General features: G+C 37.3%; 1 protein-coding gene across 11 annotated transcripts in view; it reads left to right on the top strand.

Moving 5' to 3' along the window:
- Window positions 1–138: 138 nt before the first annotated feature.
- KIAA0586 (KIAA0586 ortholog) overlaps window positions 139–18,323 on the top strand; it is a 136,606-nt gene continuing 118,421 nt past the window's right edge. For 8 of the 11 annotated variants that reach the window (XR_011465639.1, XR_011465637.1, XR_011465636.1 and 5 more), the window contains exons 1-8: window positions 139–253; window positions 729–1,010; window positions 1,938–2,008; window positions 4,423–4,489; window positions 5,605–5,674; window positions 12,074–12,248; window positions 13,541–13,762; window positions 16,065–16,218. Coding sequence is in view for 3 of the 11 variants with exons in the window: in XM_070377768.1 (XP_070233869.1) it covers window positions 755–1,010; window positions 1,938–2,008; window positions 4,423–4,489; window positions 5,605–5,674; window positions 12,074–12,248; window positions 13,541–13,762; window positions 16,065–16,218 (1,015 nt within the window). In the remaining 8 variants the exon portion in view is untranslated. The remainder of the gene's footprint in view (window positions 254–728; window positions 1,011–1,937; window positions 2,009–4,422; window positions 4,490–5,604; window positions 5,675–12,073; window positions 12,249–13,540; window positions 13,763–16,064; window positions 16,219–18,323) is intronic. The other 3 variants (XR_011465634.1, XR_011465635.1, XR_011465640.1) reach the window with 3 other exon arrangements.

Below are 18,323 nucleotides of genomic sequence, written 5' to 3'. Positions count from 1 at the left end.
TGTTTCACGCCGGCAGTTTGTTTCCACCCGGAGAGGGATGGAGAAGCACCCGACAGTGTTTAGCTTTTTGGTTGGAGGATTTGGACGATTTCATGGCGCGCATGCGTGTTGTGTTTGAAGGGCGGGTTTAAAGGGAAGTAGGTGTTGACCAGCGGGCAACTGAACTTGTCAGATTAGACCTGTGACTCCGCAGAAACCGGGCTTTCGGGAGACATGGAAGGGTGAATTTAGGTGTCTGATTACTTCTGAAGGGGTGTGTAAGACTCTTTGGTTAAAGGAAGCTATTAAGCTTCTTATGTAGGTGATTTTGGAAAAACAGCATTTCATTTTGCCTGCTTGATTCCCTCTCATTTAACTCGCATCCGCATCTGGTTTCCTTTGTACTGCCGTCTCTCCCGGAGTACTGTAGGGCAGTGCTCTGTGTTATTGTTATTATTGCTTATGTGGCCGTTCTCCTGTCCTCCTCACTTTCAGATTTATTGGAGTGGTGCATTAATAGACTGAGTGGAATTAAAGGGTAATTATGTTCTAGTGGGATTGATGGGTAAATCAATCCTGGGTCAAATACCAAATTGAAATTTCCGGCTTTGTGGATAGTCTGTTTAGGCATTGTTTTATGTAAAAGTTGATGATTGCATGTTTCAAAATCACGTGAAATTAACCTTTTCTTTATCATACTCCTCCCTCATTTTTTCTCCCCTACGCCCGGCCCCCCTAAATCCTCATAGCGGTGAAAATTTTGTTCTGAAGTTTTATGGACCCAGAAGAAAATTCTGTTCAGAACTGTGGGACTAGGTTTGTTACCAGTAATATGAAAGGCTCAGAGTTTTGTCTGGAAAAGAAAAAAAAGGTTAAAGTACCAGCGAGGAGACTTCGTGAGATAGTTTCTCCAAATCAGGGAGATAATTTGGCTTTGCTGAAAGGTGAATTGTCCCGTGTTCCTCCAGCGTTGTCTGCAAATAAACGTCTTCCTGTTAGAACTGGGAAGAGCTTGAATGGAACGTTATGTGGTACGTGATTCCAAATAGTTTCAACCGGTTTTTGATTTTGTAAATCTTTAGTCTTTATTTTCATTTCGTTTTGTGTGTGTGTTTCAAAACCTAGAGGATTTTTAATGTTTAAATTCCTAAATACAAGATATGTCTCGCTTGTACAATCGTTAGAAGAGTGACCCCTTTTCCTGGGAAAATGGCCAGGCAGGAACAGTCTACATCGAATCATATTCAATAGATGGAATGAATAAAACATTTCGTATTTTATTTTTTCTTTGCGTGTTTTTTTTGGCACACGATTCTTGTCCATATCTGTGATGGAGACACTTAACTAGTGTGACGTGCTTTTCACCAGTAGGGCTGGCTTTTTACCTTCTGTTTGGCTAATGCTGTACAGTTTGGAATTGTAAAAAAGCACAATTTCTGCCTTTTGATGGCATCCATAATCCAATTCACTTAACTTGTCTGAGCTCCCTGGAAGTAAAGATAACATGTTGCTTTACCCACTTCACTGGTAATCAGATTAATGAATATAAGTGCGAAAAAGAATAAATAAAGTAGTTTTTATGGTGCTGCTTTTGGCAGTTTCAGCATAACCTAGGCCTGCTGTTTAACTAGGCTTTTATATCATGTGCATGTTTTCTTCCTGGCAAGTGATTGCACACATAGTTTGTCCTAATTCAGTAGTGTGACTGGTTGTATAACTTTTTATACTTGTCTTATTGGATTGTCAGTTCTGAGCCCTCACTTTCCAAAATATCAGATGTGAAAACCTTCATCCGTGTATATATATATGTACATTTTAAGCTTTTTGCATGAAGATTGGCTTCCAGTTTAGGTCTTGCATTAATATGGAATTTATAGTTCTTGAATTATGCTTATACAGTTTCTACAGGAAACATTCTAATTTAAAACTCACTAAAATTGATTCTTTTATTTTGTTAGGTTCATCAGACTTAACTTCTGCCAGAAATTATCAGCAGCCTCCAGTAGAAAATCCTACTGTGTCAGAAAGTGTAAGCAAAAGAATTCTTAATTACACTCATGTTAAAGTTTTACCTATTGTCAAGTAAGGCTTTTTAAAATTTTGATTAGCAATAGGCCTTGTTTTTAATTAAAGTTCACTTACCGAAGACATATTTTTACAAACTGCTAGGTAAAGGTAAAGGAGCTGTAACAACAGAATTTTAAAAAAGTGAAGTATGAATTTATTCTAACTATTCTGAAGCCTTTTGGGTGCTTTTTTTTTTTTTTGAAGAGGTATTTAAAAGCTAATAACATGAAATTCTCATCTTAACGTCATTTTTAATTTATAATGCTGAAAATATTTGTTTATAAATATATTTGGTCACACAATTTAATTAGACTTTGACCGCTTATCATAATATTGACTATATATTGTGAATTTAACAAGTAAACTAAAACGGGTATTGCAGCTATTTACTTATGAATTTTGTCAACAATTCATCATAAAAAGGTATAATTACGTGCTATACTTGGTCTCTGAATAAATGCCTAGCCTTTGGGTTGATGTTTTTATTTCTTTTTTGAGGAGGCTTTATTTAAAGATTAATGATATTTTAATTCTGTTATTTAATTTCTCAAATATATGGATATGTTATTATTGTATAATTGAACATAAAAGGGTGATCTTTGGAAGATCATCAGGCAGGATTTCATTAGATTTAATATGGGCTAACAATTTGTTTTGTGTAGATTTGTCTAATATAAAATATACCTGCAGAGCAAACCTAGTTCTTTATCATTTTACCATGAACACAAACTGCAGCCTTTTTGCATTACGTTTTTATTTCATAAGTAAGGGCTAAGATTATATTCTTTATTGATTTGACCATACTATTTTAAAGAGGAAATGAAAGAAGTTTGTGTCCAATATGCTCATATTTAGATTTGCTCCTCTTCATACTTGTTTCTTTCTACTGATAAGTTACGTTTTCCTACTATAAGGAGCAAATCCTTATACATGTGCAGAAAGAAAACAAAACCTTAAAATCACTATAGAAAATTCAAAAAGAAGAAGGAAAAAAGAAATTCCACAATTATATAAAATCAAGTACTGTTAACATTTGGAGTTTTTTTCTATGTATATGTATATTTTATGAAATGGGACTATTTTATAACTAAGTAATATTAAAGTTATTGTTGCATGTCATTGATTTTTTTTCTTAGGAGCTTTTAATAAATTCACAGAATTTCAGTGTATGTATGTACCATAGTTTATATGTTCATATTCCTATTATTTGACATTGAGGTTTTTTCCCCCGAAATTTTTATAATATGTACAACCAGGTGATGAACATTCTGGTTTGTATCTGAGCTCACTTTCTTATATTAATTTCTAGGTATAAAATTATTACCTAAAAGAATATACACATTTTTTGTAATATTTCTAGATTGTCTCCAGAAAAACTGTATCAATATGTATTCTCCAGCAAGGTCATGAGTAAAATTAGTGGATTTCCCTCCATCTTCATTTATATGAAGCATTAAAATTAAACAAACAAAGTTTGCTGTTTTGATAGGTGAAAAGGGCATCACATTGTTTGATTTTGTATTTCTTTTATTATTCGTGAAGGGGAAATTTTTTTCATTTATATTGCCACCTGTATTTATTCTCTTGTGAATACATATTTATGTGCTGTGCTTTTTCTTACTGTTTTGTGGGAATTCTTTGATTTCCCAGATGCATTCCACTGTATTGTTAGTCTCACTGGCTATTTTTAGGAATTTAACACCTATTATCAGCAGATAGCTTGTATAAATTTTCTTTTATTATTTTTTATTTTCTATTTAATGATTTAGCAGGGGGGAAAATGTGTGCCTAAAGAAGGTGAAGCAATGTTAAATGAAGCAAGTACTTAAAATGTCATGGTGTCTTAGCAGTGAATAGAATCTTAGAAGTGAAGTCCTGGGGTACACATGTGAGCAGAAATCTGTTTGGCTGTAGTTGTCATGTCTATAAAGAAGTCTTCTGAGACTACATTATAGCTCAGTGACAAAGAATACTGTGGAAATTAATTTCTGGTGTAGTGCCGTGCATTGGACATCCTTATAAACTACATTTGTCTCACAGTGAATCATGTTTTTACGTTTAACTATAACCATTGAAATGTTACATGGGTTGTTCTGCTGAAAGTAGCAAATTGGGATTTGAATCTGAATTTCAGGACCACTCTTGCTTGTTCATTTTCCAATTCATTCACTTGTCTGACAGCTCATTACTCATTCAACACATCTTTGAGTAGCTCAGGGTACCTAAGCATGGTGGTGCTGGAATTAAGTGTATAAATAAACAAATAGTTGTGTCCTCCCGAGACACAGTAGTCACGTAAGCTAATAAATGGTACTTAATAATAATGAATCATAAAGTGGATTTATGCCTTTCATTTCTTCCTTTCATATCCTGAAGGATTTTTCTAAAGATGCTGCAGTGCAAGTGTTGCCTTTGAATAAAATGGAAGAGAACAGACAAAAAGGTAAAAGGATAGATTTATTAATTTTTTTGGTAACATACCCATAATGTAAAATTTGCCATTTTTAACATTTTTAAGTGGCATTAGGTATATTCATGTTGTGCAGCTATCACCACCGTCCCATCTCCAGAACTTTTCATCTTCCCCAACCAAAACTCTGTTCTCATTGTATACTAACTCTATTCCCCTTCCCACCATTCTGCTTCCTGTCTCTATATATTCTGTTATATCTCCATATGTGTGGAATCATATATAGTGTTTTGTCCTTTGGTGATTGATTTATCTCACTTAACATGTCTTCATGGTTCATTTATGTTGTAATATGTAAGAATTTGGGCTTCCAAGGTGGTGCTGGTGGTAAAGAGACATAAGATATGTGGGTTCAATCCCTGGGTCAGGAAGATCCCCTGAAAAAGGGCATGGCAACCCACTCCGGTATTCTTGCCTGGAGAATCCCATGGCCAGAGGAGCCTGGTGGGCGACAGTCCATAGGGTCACACAGAGTCAGACACAATTGAAGCGACTTAGCACACATGTAAGAATTTTTTTGGTAAGGATAGAATTTTAGAGTTTTAGATATTCATTGATTTTTTTTTAGGTATTTATTAAACAACCTTATAGTTTTTTCTTGTTTTCATTTTTAATTCGTTTTTCCTTCCAACTTAAGCTTGGAAATCTCTGAAGTCCAGAAAATGATTTGTGATAGTAAAGGTAATTTTATTATTGCCAACCTATTGCATAGTTTGATATTTAATACCTAAGTATAAAGGCTGAATAGTCTTTGGTAAGATAATAGATTAAAAATATGCTTTGAAAAAATGGATTTAATAACATTTTAAAAGTAGTTGGTTTTGTTTTCAGCGAAGCAGTGTTCTCATTAGAGTTTGAACAAATGTCTCTAATTTAGCCCCAAGTGTTTCTACACAATTTTATTCTTACAATCCCGAGTTATGACTATTATTACTCAGGTCACTTAATTTGTTTCTTGTCTTTTTAAATTGAGAAATCATATTGCTGAATTCCCAAACATTTTTTTAATTAAAAATTTTTGAGTAGCTTATCAAAATGTGATACATTTCTAGGAATCTAAAGTATATTTTTGTGTTTTTATTTTGCAGCAAATGACATCTTTATTTCTCAGTACACTGTGGGACAGAAAGATGCTCTAAGAGCAGTTTTAAAACAAAAGTAAGTTTCATTTACAGAAAATGGGTGAGGCATTTCTTGTGTTTCTTTAAAATCAGCTTTGTTTATGTTTTGCACCTAGGGAAAAAAGTTGTTTTTTCCAATATGTGAAATATATAAGTGTGATAATATGTATAAAGCATTTTTCATGATGCTGGGCATGTATAAAATACTCAGTGGCTGTTAACAGCCAATAATAACAATGGCTGTTATTATTGTTGCTGTGGTGGTTGTTGAAGAGGTATTGTTGTAAGCACTTAATATGCATTAACTCATTTAACTTTTTCAAAATCCAATAATACAGATTATATTACCATCCCAATTTACAGAATCCCCATCTTAGAGATAAGGAAACTGAGGTACAGAGGGATTGATTTTCCTGAAGTCATTGAGCAAGTATTCACTGGGTTGGAATTCAAACCCAGGTAGTCTGTCTAAAGAGTACTCTCTTAGTCACTTCACTATACTACTCGTAGCAGCGGTCACATATATGACCACATACATAATACTGCTTACTGAAAAAGGACATTTAGACTTTTTCTTAATCTCTGCTTAGATTTGAGAAAGGGACAAGCTTAGTGTCTGAGTGGAGTGAAGGAAAACTGGCTATTACTCTATCTAAATACTTCCTTCCAGCTTTATCTTTACTGCTGATGAAATACAGAATCAGCCCTGACAACAGCACTGTGCTAAACATGAAAGAATGTATCACCAGGGATATTTTTAAAAATCACTAGTAGGGGTGGAATGAGATTTATGTTCCTGCGCTAAATATATTCTACTCCTGGACCAGAGCTCTACAACTACTAAAGTAAAGTTTATTCTTTTTTTACCTATAGTTATTCATAATATACATATTATACTCTGGGAAACACTAACAAAGTAAATACTACCTCTAAACCACAAGGTCCTGGAAGAGGGTATGGCAACCCAGTCTGGTATTCTTGCCTCGAGAATCCCCATGGACAGAAGAGCCTGGCAGACTTCAGTCCATGGGGTTGCAAAGAGTTGGACATGACTGAGCGACTAAGCACAGCACAGTAAACCACAAGGAGTGTGATCTGAGCCAGCCAGAGTTTCACAGCTGGTTGTTTGGCTTAATGGTGCTTTTCCTTTTGACATTTGGTCAGCCTCCAGTTCCCAGTATGTAATAGGTGATTAGGAGGAGAATTTGGATGGTAAATTGTATCCTGGAGTTTGTAAATATATAAGAAAAGGCATAAGTAAGGATATGACGGAGGGGCAGTCTCCCAAATTCTGTACATAAACTAAAAATTTCAGATTACATCTAATTCATTGGAGAAAAAGTGATTGCCATTTCCACCCAACTGACCCCAGGTAGAAGTGACTACTTGCAACCACAACAGGGGCTTTATCAACTTGCCTTCAAGTCAGAACTCTCAGATCCGAGAGGGAGAAGTTGTTCATAAACAAGTGGACAGTGAGAAGTAACTGACTACTACCCCTCCTACTTGTTCACAGTAGGTCTTTCCCTATTTCAGGATGAACAAACAGAATTGAAAAAGAAAAACTAGGAAGGGCCTTTGAGAAGGTTATTGCAGTGTAGAGAATGGTATGAGTCAGAACCATAAAAATGACTCTCATGTTGGGTTAAAAGATAGTCTAATTGTGTCTCTAGAGAAACTTTGCTGTAGTCCGTGTCACTTGATTTTCTGTTTTTCTTTTGAGAATGGCAGATGGAATTTGGCAAAGTGATACTAAAATTTACTTGAAAGGGTACACAGTTGAGAATATATACACATACTGTTAAGAATACATACATGTAGAATACACACAGTGGAGAATAGCTAATTTTGGAGAAACAAAAATGGAATGATGGAGAATCTGCCCTATTTGATGTTAGAATATGCAGTAAAGCTGTTTAAAAAAAAAAAGGCAATTGACTGGAATGAGCCTTTGAGGAATGACGAGTCTGTCTAGAGTGTCTGGAACAAGGGTAGAATGACCTTTCCTGTGTCAGAAAGGTAAGTAGAGTTATGAACTACACCAAAGAAGTTTGGACTTAAAGAGAAATGGCAAATCATTTAACAGTTTTAAAGTTTGATATATATTTCTTACAAGGCTCACTCAGGAAAAAATGGATTAGAAGAGGGCTGGACTGAAGTCTAGGAAACCAATTGACTATGAACTTTTCAAAGATCTTTTAAAGAGATGGGTTAGATTGATCCTGAATCCATTGGTAAGTGGTAGGATATGAAGGTGGGAATCATGCTGGCCTGGAGAGGAGTGCACAGGTTTGGAAGATAATTTGGAGATAGAATTGACAGGAATTGATGCTTAGATGTGACCATGAGGAAGGAGCTAAGGATGGATCCCAGATTTTTGACTTGTATAAATGCAGTCAGTAATAGTATTCATTGAAAAGGGGAGGTGTTGGGGGAATAAATTTCACTTTAGACATTGGCAAGGGTTTGAGATACCTATGAGACATCCAGGTGAAAAGCGTCTGATAGCAAATTGAACCTCTGTGCCATGTGCTCAATCATGTCTGACCCTTTGTGACCCCATGGACTGTAGCCCGCCAGGCTCCTCTGTTCATGGGATTCTCCAGGCAAGAATACTGGAGTGGGTTGCCATCCCCTCCTCCACGGAATCTTCCCAACCCAGGGATCAGACCCTTATCTCTGGTCTCTTCTGCATTGCAGGCGGATTCTTTACCCGCCAAGCCATATAGATGTCAAACTGGCAAAAGATTTCTAAGCTAGAAATCCATGTATATAAGTCATCTGTATGTAGATAGTAATCTGAGCTCTGAAAGTGGTTGAATTGGCCTGGTGGGAATGTGAGAGTGAAAAGAAATGGCTTAGGATAGATCTGTAAGAAAACCGAATCTTTAAGAGATGTACAGAGAAAGCAACGTGATTTCTAAGTGCCACTCAGAAAGTTTATCCAGAGGTGAAGAGTTTGGTCTTAACAAAACCGGGGAAGTGAGGTTCTAAGTTTGATAGCTGCTCAGACATAAAGATAAGGACTGAAAAGTGTCCATTGAATTGAGCAAGAGGAGGTATTAATGGCCTTCGTAAGAGTGGTTTCAGTGTAGTATTGAGATAGATGCCACATTCAGAGGATTTAGGAATAAAAAAAGTTCTAGAGAAAGATAAAAAGGAAAGGAATAGTTTCTTCTGAGTGGGTGAATTATGTGCATTTTTTCTAGTTCTTTACACTTAGAAGTTCATTTGCTGCATTGAACATTTCTTAATTTGATAATAGGAAAAAATAAAATTTTAAAGCTTATAAAGAAGTTGATGTCTGGCCTTATAATGTTATTTTTCTTGTTGGTCAATTTAAGATATTAATACAGAATGAGAGATCTTAAAGGATAAATCACATTCAGACTTCAGACAGAATGAATTATATTTTCTTAGTACACCAGTCAGCTAAATGTATATTTAGAACCAACTCTGTGCTCTTTCTTTATGTGGTATAAAAGTCCCCCACTCCAGGTTGCTTAGAGCTTAGTTGGGGAGAGAATAGGTGCATAGATGGAGGAATGCATGATTAGAGCTGTGAGAGGAAACATTCGATACATTGTTAATTTTGTTAACATGTTCAGTTCAGTCTCTCAGTTGTGTCCAACTCTTTGAGACCCCATGAATTGCAGCTCGCCAGGCCTCCCTGTCCATCACCAACTCCCGGAGTTCGCTCAGACTAATGTCCATCGAGTTGGTGATGCCATCCCGCCATCTCATCCTCTGTCGTCCCCTTCTCCTCCTGCCCCCAATCCCTCCCAGCATCAGAGTCTTTTCCAATGAGTCAACTCTTTGCATGAGGTGGCCAAAGTACTGGAGTTTCAGCTTTAGAATCTTTCCTTCCAAAGAACACCCAGAACTGATCTCTTTTAGAATGGACTGGTTGGCTCTCCTTGCAGTCCAAGGGACTCTCAAGAGTCTTCTCCAACACCACAGTTCAAAAGCATCAATTCTTCGGTGCTCAGCTTTAGTTTTGTTAAATGTCTATTCTGTGAAAGTGAAAGTTGCTCAGTTGTGTATGACTCTTTGTGACCTCATGGACTATTCAGTCCATGGAATTCTCCAAGCCAGAATACTGGAGTGGGTAGCCTTTCCCTTCTCCAGGAGATCTTCCCAACCCAGGCATTGAACCCCGGTGTCCCGCACTGCAGGCAGATTCTTTACCAGTTGAGCCACAAGAGAAGCAATTTAAACCCTAGGATGGCTGACTGTCAAACCTCAGTTATATGATATTGGAAGTAAGTGTTGTGTTAGTCCCTCAGTCATTTCTGACTCTGTGCGACCACATGGATTGTATCTCGCAAGGCTTCTCTGTCCATGGAATTCTCCAGACAAGAATACTGGGGTAGGTAGCCATCCCCTTTTCCAGTGATCTTCCTGACCCAGGGATCAAACCTGGATCTCCTGCCCTGTGGGCAGATTCTTTACTGTCTGACCCATCAGGGAAGCCCATCGAAAGTAAATGAAAAGAAATTAATGAATGGAGAGATCAAGAGGAAGTGTTATAAGAACAGGCATATTTGTTTTTTTGGCTGTGCCATTTGGCATTCAGGATCTTAGTTCCCAAGGTTGAACCCACGTTCCCTGCATTGGGAACTCGGAGTCCTAACCACTGGACGACCAGAGAAGTCCCCAAGAACAGGCTTATTGAAAAGGTAAGACTTTTGTTGAATCTTGGGAAGAAGGTTAGAGCAAGTTGGGTGAAGAAGATTGAGAGAAGAGAGTGAAAAAAAGCCTGGAGTCACCTGTGAGAACAGTGTAGTGCAGTCAGTGAGAGCAGAGTGACTGGGGAGAGGAAACAGAAAGTACAGTATGTGTTGGAACCTAGGGCAGAATGCCAAATAGGAAATTAGCCTATTTCAGTTGTCTATAAGGAATGACTTGAGATTTTTGAATGGTGAAATCTGTGTGAAAAGTTTTTAAGCAAATAGAAACCGGAAGAATGAAATAGTTGGCAAGAGATGATGGTTTTGTACTGAGCAGAATTATGAAGGGAGAAGTGCTGTTTTGAGAGAAAAAGCCTGATGTCATGGGACGGTCTATGGGCATTGGCCTTAACTTGGCTACTTACTAGTTCTATGACGTGATCAGGTAAATCCCATTATCTCTGTGGACCTCAGTTTCTTTCTTCATCTGTAAAATGAAGAAAATTAGGGAAGCTGGGCTATTGGGTTCGCCTACTTCTATAATTCCATGGCATGATTCCTGCAATTGTGATGAAATAATTGAGAAAACCTGATGACTCAGTTGGTTATGAGAAGGTAACTGAAGGGTAGAGAACTTAAGATAACTTCAAAATTTTGAGAATGTGAGACAAATGATGCTCTTAATAGAAATGAGGCAACATCAAAGAGGAGTAAGTTTAAGACCTCCATGCCTTCTTTAAAATTCAGAAGGTGGAAATCCAGCAGCTGGAGATGAAGCACATTCCTGCTGATTTTACTTAGACTTGTCTTAGGCACTCTTCAAGTTTGTCAGTGTTTCTTTAATTTCTTTTAGGCCAAACACAGCACAAAATTGACCAGTCTTTTTTTTTTTTTTTTTTTTTTTAATAAGTGTTTAGTTAAATGCCTTATTGTGAATATGTATTTTCCGGATTCATCTTTAATCCAGACTGCTTAGCAATGTATTTTATGCCCGTTTTAATAAATTAGGTGACATTTATTAAATCTAAATGAGTTAGAAGTTTAGAAATTCTTTTCAGCAGTTTTAATAGTCCCTCTTGGGTTGTCTTCCTTTGGGAGTAAAACTTGATACCTGAATACTTAGAGCCTTTGCTGTATGTTTTAAATTTGTACTTCTTTTTAAAAACGTTTTAAATTTTATTTTTCTTTATTTTTGGTTGCACTGGGTCTTTGTTGCTGCATGTGGGTGTTCTCTGTTTGTGGTGAGTGGGTGCTACTCTTTGTTGTGGTGCCAGGACTTCTCATTGTGCTGGCTTCTCTTATGGAGGAGCATGGGCTCTATGTATGCGAGCATCAGCAGTTGTGGTGCATGGCCTTAGTTATTCCATGACAGACGGGATCCTTCCAGACCAGGGATCGAACCTGTGTCTCCCTCATTGGCGAGTAGATTCTTAACCACTGGGCCACCAGGGAAGTCCCAGATTTGCACTTCTTGACTATAAATCATTGTAATTGTGCCCATGTCTTTTTCACATGTGTAAGTCATATTTTCTGAAATTATCAGTGCCTTCTGGGAATTATCTTTTAACTTTCTTAGTGTGTGGTGACCTGAACCTTAATAGATTTCATTAACCAAATGACTGATATGCTGACAGCAAAAAATAGGAATTTATCTTTTAAAAAAAAATCAAAAAAATTCACCTGCAGCAAATTGCCATTTGTAGGTATTTCTTCTAATGGTTCAGTATAGCTTATTGAATAGACTTTTTTTTCTTTTTTATTTCCAGAACTCAAAGCATGCCTGTTTTTAAAGAGGTGAAGGTACAGCTTTTAGAAGATGCAGGCACAGAAAAGGACCCTGTTACCCAGGAGAATAGAATTTCACCCAGTGGAATTGATTCAGCTACAACTGTGGCTGCAGCAACTGCCGCCGCCATTGCAGCAGCAGCTCCACTGATAAAAGTATATCTGTTTCTTCCTAGAGAGTCATAACTTCTTTGTAAAATGTACCAGACACTGATTTTGTAATTGTTGTGTCCAGCTGTGACTAGGGACATTCTCGTTGTTCTCTGTGGTTACGTATTATTTCTCAGAAGTTATGAGACTTAACTCTCATCCCTGTGTTACTGCTAGAAAATCCTGGATTCCTTTGTTTTAGCAGTGGAGTATCTCATCTTGGGAGCCACTCAGTCTTGGGTAGCTGGGATGGCTGGACATCCTAATTTTAGAGCTAGAATTGACCATACAGATCATATATGCAGAGCCCTCCATTTGTAACTGAGAAGACTGAAAAACAGGTCAGAGTCAGCATCAGGTCTTAGAGCTAATAGGTGGGAGAGCCAAGATTGCTGACCAAACTCAGTTCATTCACTCAGTCGTGTCCGACTCTGCGACTGCATGGGCTGCAGCACGCCAGGCCTCCCTGTCCATCACCAACTCCCAGAGTTTACTCAAACTCATGTCCATTGAGTCAGTGATGCCATCAACCATCTCATCCTCTGTCTTCCCCTTTTCCTCCCGCCTTCAATCTTTCCCAGCATCAGGGTCTTTTCCAGTGAGTCAGTTCTTTGCATCGGGTGGCCAAAGTATTGGAGTTTCAGCTTTAGCATCAGTTCTTCCAATGAATATTCAGGACTGATTTCTTTTAGGATGGACTGGTTGGATCTCCTTGCAGTCCAAGGGACTCTCAAGAGTTTTCTCCATCACCACAGTTCAAAGGCATCAGTTCTTCAGCGCTCAGCTTTCTTTATAGTCCATCTCTCACATCCATTCATAACTACTGGAAAAACCATAGCTTTGACTAGACGGACCTTTGTTGGCAAAGTAATGTCTGCTTTTTAATATACTGTCTAGGTTGGTCATAACTTTTCTTCCAAGGAGCAAGCATCTTTTAATTTCATGGCTGCAGTCACCATCTGCAGTGATTTTGGAGTCCCCCCCAAATTAAGTCTGTCACTGTTTCCACTGTTTCCCCATCTATTTCCCATGAAGTGATGGGACTGGATGCTGTGATCTTAGTTTTCTGACGAAATAAAAATTGTATGTGGCAAATTTGGTATTTTTTAAGAGAAAAAAGATCTAGTTAAGGATAGCTATTCTGCCTTATTTCTGTGATTCTAAGAATAAAGGCTTTAGAAGCATAAGAAATATAGAGGGTAAAAGTTCTGGTTTGATAATTTCTCTATACCAGTTCACTTTATATAACCTTTCTAATAATTGAGCATGTTTTTGATGTCTGGATATTTTTGTTTTAGGTGCAGAGTGAGTTGGAAGCAAAGGTTAATTCTGTTACAGAATTACTCAATAAGTTACAGGAGACTGATAAACAGTTACAGCGTGTTACAGAGCAGCAGACAACCATGCAGAATAAACAGGAGACGCTACACTGTCATGATCATGAAAAACAAATGAATGTGTTCATGGAGCAACACATTCGGCATCTTGAAAAGCTGCAACAACAGCAAATCGATATTCAGGTATCTGTAATAAAGCGACCACACATCCCGTGACCTTTCATCACTCGGATCTCTAAGCTGATATTCATTGATTATTCCAGTAGTTCATCTCCTTAGATTGTAACAGTTTTAGTTATTAAATAATGGTTTGTTTGTTCATCATTCTTTTCTTCTATGTGGAAAAGAAGAACTCTGCATGTTCTAGTTCAGGTATCTAGCTTTGTGAGACCGGTCCTTAAAATTGTTTTTTTCATTCTTTTGTGATACTTCTTTTCATGGCATTTTAAAAGGGCTTATATTGTATTGCAGTTTTCTGTTTATATCAATGGTTCTTAGCCTGGCAAAGTGCTTCAGAATCACGCGGAGAGCTTTATAAAAATACACATGCTTATACCGGTCAGAAATTCTGAAATAGCAGGTCTAATATAGGCCTGGACATCCGTGAAAGCTCTCTAGTGATTCTGATACACACCCTTGGATGAGAATCACCTAGTATACAAATTTGCTTCTACATTTACCTAGTTAAAAAGAATGAACATTCTTATGCCTTTTGAATGAGGCACAGGGCTATTATAAAGAAAGTTATCCTCACAGACAGCTAATAGTATAGCGTATTTATTTTGAAATTTCCGAGTCCTTGGATAGTACCCAGCACTCAGGTACTCAGATTTTTTAAAAAAGATTTTTTAGAATGAGTGAATGACCAGCATTGTAAATGCATTGTTTTTAATTTACCCCCTCGCCTCCACCCCTTATTACTGTGCAACTTGAATTTCCCAGGTGATGTCAGTTCAGGAGATGCAAGAGACGAGGGTTTGATCCCTGGGTTTGGAAGATACCCTGAAGTAGGAAATGGCAACCCATTCGAGTATTCCTGCCTGGAAAATCCCATGGAGAGAGGAACCTGGCGGGCTACAGTCCATGGGGTCCCAAAGAGTTGGACAGAACTGAGCACACACTCCTAGTACTCCTTAAAAACTTTTAAAGATACAATTTAAATGTAGCATTCAGAAGAATATACAAAAATAAGCTTATTATAGCTCAGTATAAGATCATAGAGTGAACTCTAATATCCTATAATTTTTAAGACTTCCTAATAGGGTTTGTCTTGAAATCTTGATGTGACTGATATTAATTTAATTTGAATGACTATGGCATATAAAATAAAGTTTTAGTAAGTACTCTGTACATTGCTAAAATTGAGCGTGTAGCACGTCATCTGGAGAGGCCAGGAGTGGGCCTATCAGAGTGCTGGTCCCCAGTCTACAGAAATCTTTGCTTCTCTGAGCCTTGATTTCTTTACCTAGAAAACAATTTTATTTTTGTTGTTTAGGATAGAATGAGATTACACGTTTGAAAAGCACATTGATTTCTTTTTTTAACATAGTTCTAAGTGCCTTTCTGCCATTCATTTATCCTTCCATAAATAAACACATAATTTATTAACTTTATCATTTTTGAAGAATGAAATCTTTTGCTAATTCAGACATCTTGTTTGTGGAATTTATAACTATAGAGAAAATTGAACTTATGACATGTAAAGTATTTTCATAATTCAGTTAATGCTTAATGAAATGAAATTCTTTGAATCCATCCATCTGTTTTATGTAGAGGGATCTCAGCACACTTTTAAGAATTCTGTAAAATTCTTTTAAGAATTCTTTTTGTTTTTTGTTTTTTTTTTTTGCCTAGCATAAGACTCTTTTAAAATCAGTTTTATTAGTTATGATATGAGCACATTTCAGCTATTTTAATAAATACTGTTAAAAACTGTGTTGTCACTGTGTTTTCCATTTATATGTAAATGAATATTTTACTGCTGCTACTACACAAAGCTACAGTTTTATTTTAGTGCTTTCTACCAATGGTTTTTAAACCTTTAAATAAAATCTTATCATCAGTATTTAAAAGATGAGATGTTTTGGTTCTAAATTCTCTGGTTTAAGTAGAGGTCAAGGGCTAGGGTCCCTTTCTCCTGGTTCTCTCCTAGAGAGTGTCTCTAGGAGACAGTAGTGTCTTAGTGTTTCCTGAGGCATCAGGAGTGTCTGATGAGCCAGCTCTGAGGAGAAGAGGAAGAAACTGAGGTTTAGAACAAATGATCAGGGCCACACTGTAGAGCCAGACGTAACCCGAGTCTTTGTGTTACTGTGTCTTTCCAGTAGCATTGCTCCTGCAGTGAGTAGTTGCATGTAATGTTTATATTGTTATTATTTATTAAATCTAATAGATTGTCTTCAGGTCCTCCTATAAATTTCAAGATATTTTGTCATCTAACTCTTTCAGGTGATGTTTGAACTTAACAAAGTTATTTTATGTTTTCTAGGCTCATTTCATCAGTGCTGCACTGAAGACTAGTAGCTTTCAGCCTGTTACTGTACCTCCTTCTAGAGCAGTGGAAAAGTATTCTGTGAAACCAGACCGTTTGAATTTTGGTAGCAGTAATCTGTCTTCACATAATGTCTTTACTTCCAAACAAGGTAAAAATATGTAGTTCTCTATGAATAAAAGATGCCAGCTATGAATGTTTTTGTAGTTTGTAAGCAGAAAACTTATTTACTAGGTTATAAGAGACTCTTAATTTTATAAAATTAGGGATTTTTTTCAGCCAAGTAATTTCTAGATTATTTTGAAAATTGTTCAGCCAAGTTATGGATCATGTTCTATTTAATGGTTTTAATTAATAACGTTCATAAATTGTCAGAAGCATTTCTACATAAATTTAGAAAAGTTTAACTTATCTAGCAGACCTGGGTTCGATCCCTGGGTTGGGAAGCTCCCCTGGAGAAGGAAATGGCAACCCATTCCAATATTCTTGCCTGGAGATTTTCATGGACAGAGGAGTCTGGAGGGCTACAGTCCTGGGGGTACAAAGAGTCATACACGACTGAGCAACCAACATACACACATATACACAGCATTGAAACTGCTTGTTAGCAGTTCACCAATACTCTGACAAACTGCATATTTACTGTTTTTCTTCATTCTGTCAGGGGAGAAACCACCTGAGTACAATTATAAACTATTTCTAAATATTTTCAAGGCGTAATACAAGTCTATTTTAATGAAATTTTAAAAATCTGTTTATAATAACAAAGGAATACACAACTTATTTGTGTTAAACCTTTGGAATTTAAACTCTTACCAAAAAATGTATCTCAAAGTTACTGATATTTGAATAATGAACTGATGAAAATCAAGAGCCTATCCCTTTAGTGATATATAAGATCCATGTAGTACATTATTCCTGACATTTGATTTGTTAGGACATTGTTACATTACAGACATATTAAAGGCTCCTTATACTTACACAGTTGCACTCACATGCTAGTAAAGTAATGCTCAAAATTCTCCAAGCCAGGCTTCAGCAATACGTGAGCTGTGAACTTCCAGATGTTCAAGCTGGTTTTAGAAAAGGCAGAGGAACCAGAGATCAAATTGCTAACATCCGCTGGATCATGGAAAAAGCAAGAGAGTTCCAGAAAAACATCTATTTCTGCTTTATTGACTATGCCAAAGCCTTTTACTGTGTGGATCACAATAAACTGTAGAAAATTTGAAAGAGATGGGAATACCAGACCACCTGACCTGCCTCTTGAGAAACTTATATGCAGGTCAAGAAACAACAGTTAGAACTGGACATGGAACAACAGACTGGTTCCAAATAGGAAAAGGAGTACATCAAGGCTGTATATTGTCACCCTGCTTGTTTAACTTATATGCAGAGTACTTCATGAGAAACACTGGGCTGGAAGAAGCACAAGCTAGAATCAATATTGCCAGGAGAAATATCAATAACCTCAGATATGCAGATGACACCACCCTTATGGCAGAAAGTGAAGAGGAACTAAAAAGCCTCTTGATGAAAGTGAAAGTGGAGAGTGAAAAAGTTGGCTTAAAGCTCAACATTCAGAAAACGAAGATCATGGCATCTGTTCCCATCACTTCATGGGAAATAGATGGGGAAACAGTGGCTGACTTTATTTTTTTTGGCTCCAAAATCACTGCAGATGGTGACTGCAGCCATGAAATTAAAAGACGCTTACTCCTTGGAAGAAAAGTTATGACCAACCTAGATAACATATTCAAAAGCAGAGACATTACTTTGCCAACAAAGGTCTGTCTAGTCAAGGCTATGGTGGTCATATATGGATGTGAGAGTTGGACTGTGAAGAAAGCTAAGCGCCGAAGAATTGATGCTTTTGAACTGTGGTGTTGTAGAAGACTCTTGAGAGTCCCTTGGACTGCAAGGAGATCCAACCAGTCCATTCTAATGGAGATCAGCCCTGGGTGTTCTTTGGAAGGAATGATGCTAAAGTTGAAACTTCAGTACTTTGGCCACCTAATGCGAAGAGTTGACTCATTGGAAAAGACTCTGATGCTGGGAGGGATTGGGGGCAGGAGGAAGAAGGGACAACAGAGGATGAGATGGCTGGATGGCATCACCGGCTCAATGGATGTGAGTTTGTGTGAACTCTGGGAGATGGTGATGGACAGGGAGGCTTGGCGTGCTGCGATTCATGGGGTCGCAAAGAGTCGGACACGACTGAGCGATTGAACTGAACTGATACTTGCAAGTTGCTTT

The sequence above is a fragment of the Bos mutus genome, chromosome 10, assembly GCF_027580195.1.
Source record: "Bos mutus isolate GX-2022 chromosome 10, NWIPB_WYAK_1.1, whole genome shotgun sequence".
Taxonomy (NCBI): Eukaryota; Metazoa; Chordata; class Mammalia; order Artiodactyla; family Bovidae; genus Bos; species Bos mutus.
The sequence above is the reverse complement of the archived record's forward strand: the minus strand, read 5'-3'. Positions and strand labels throughout refer to the sequence as shown.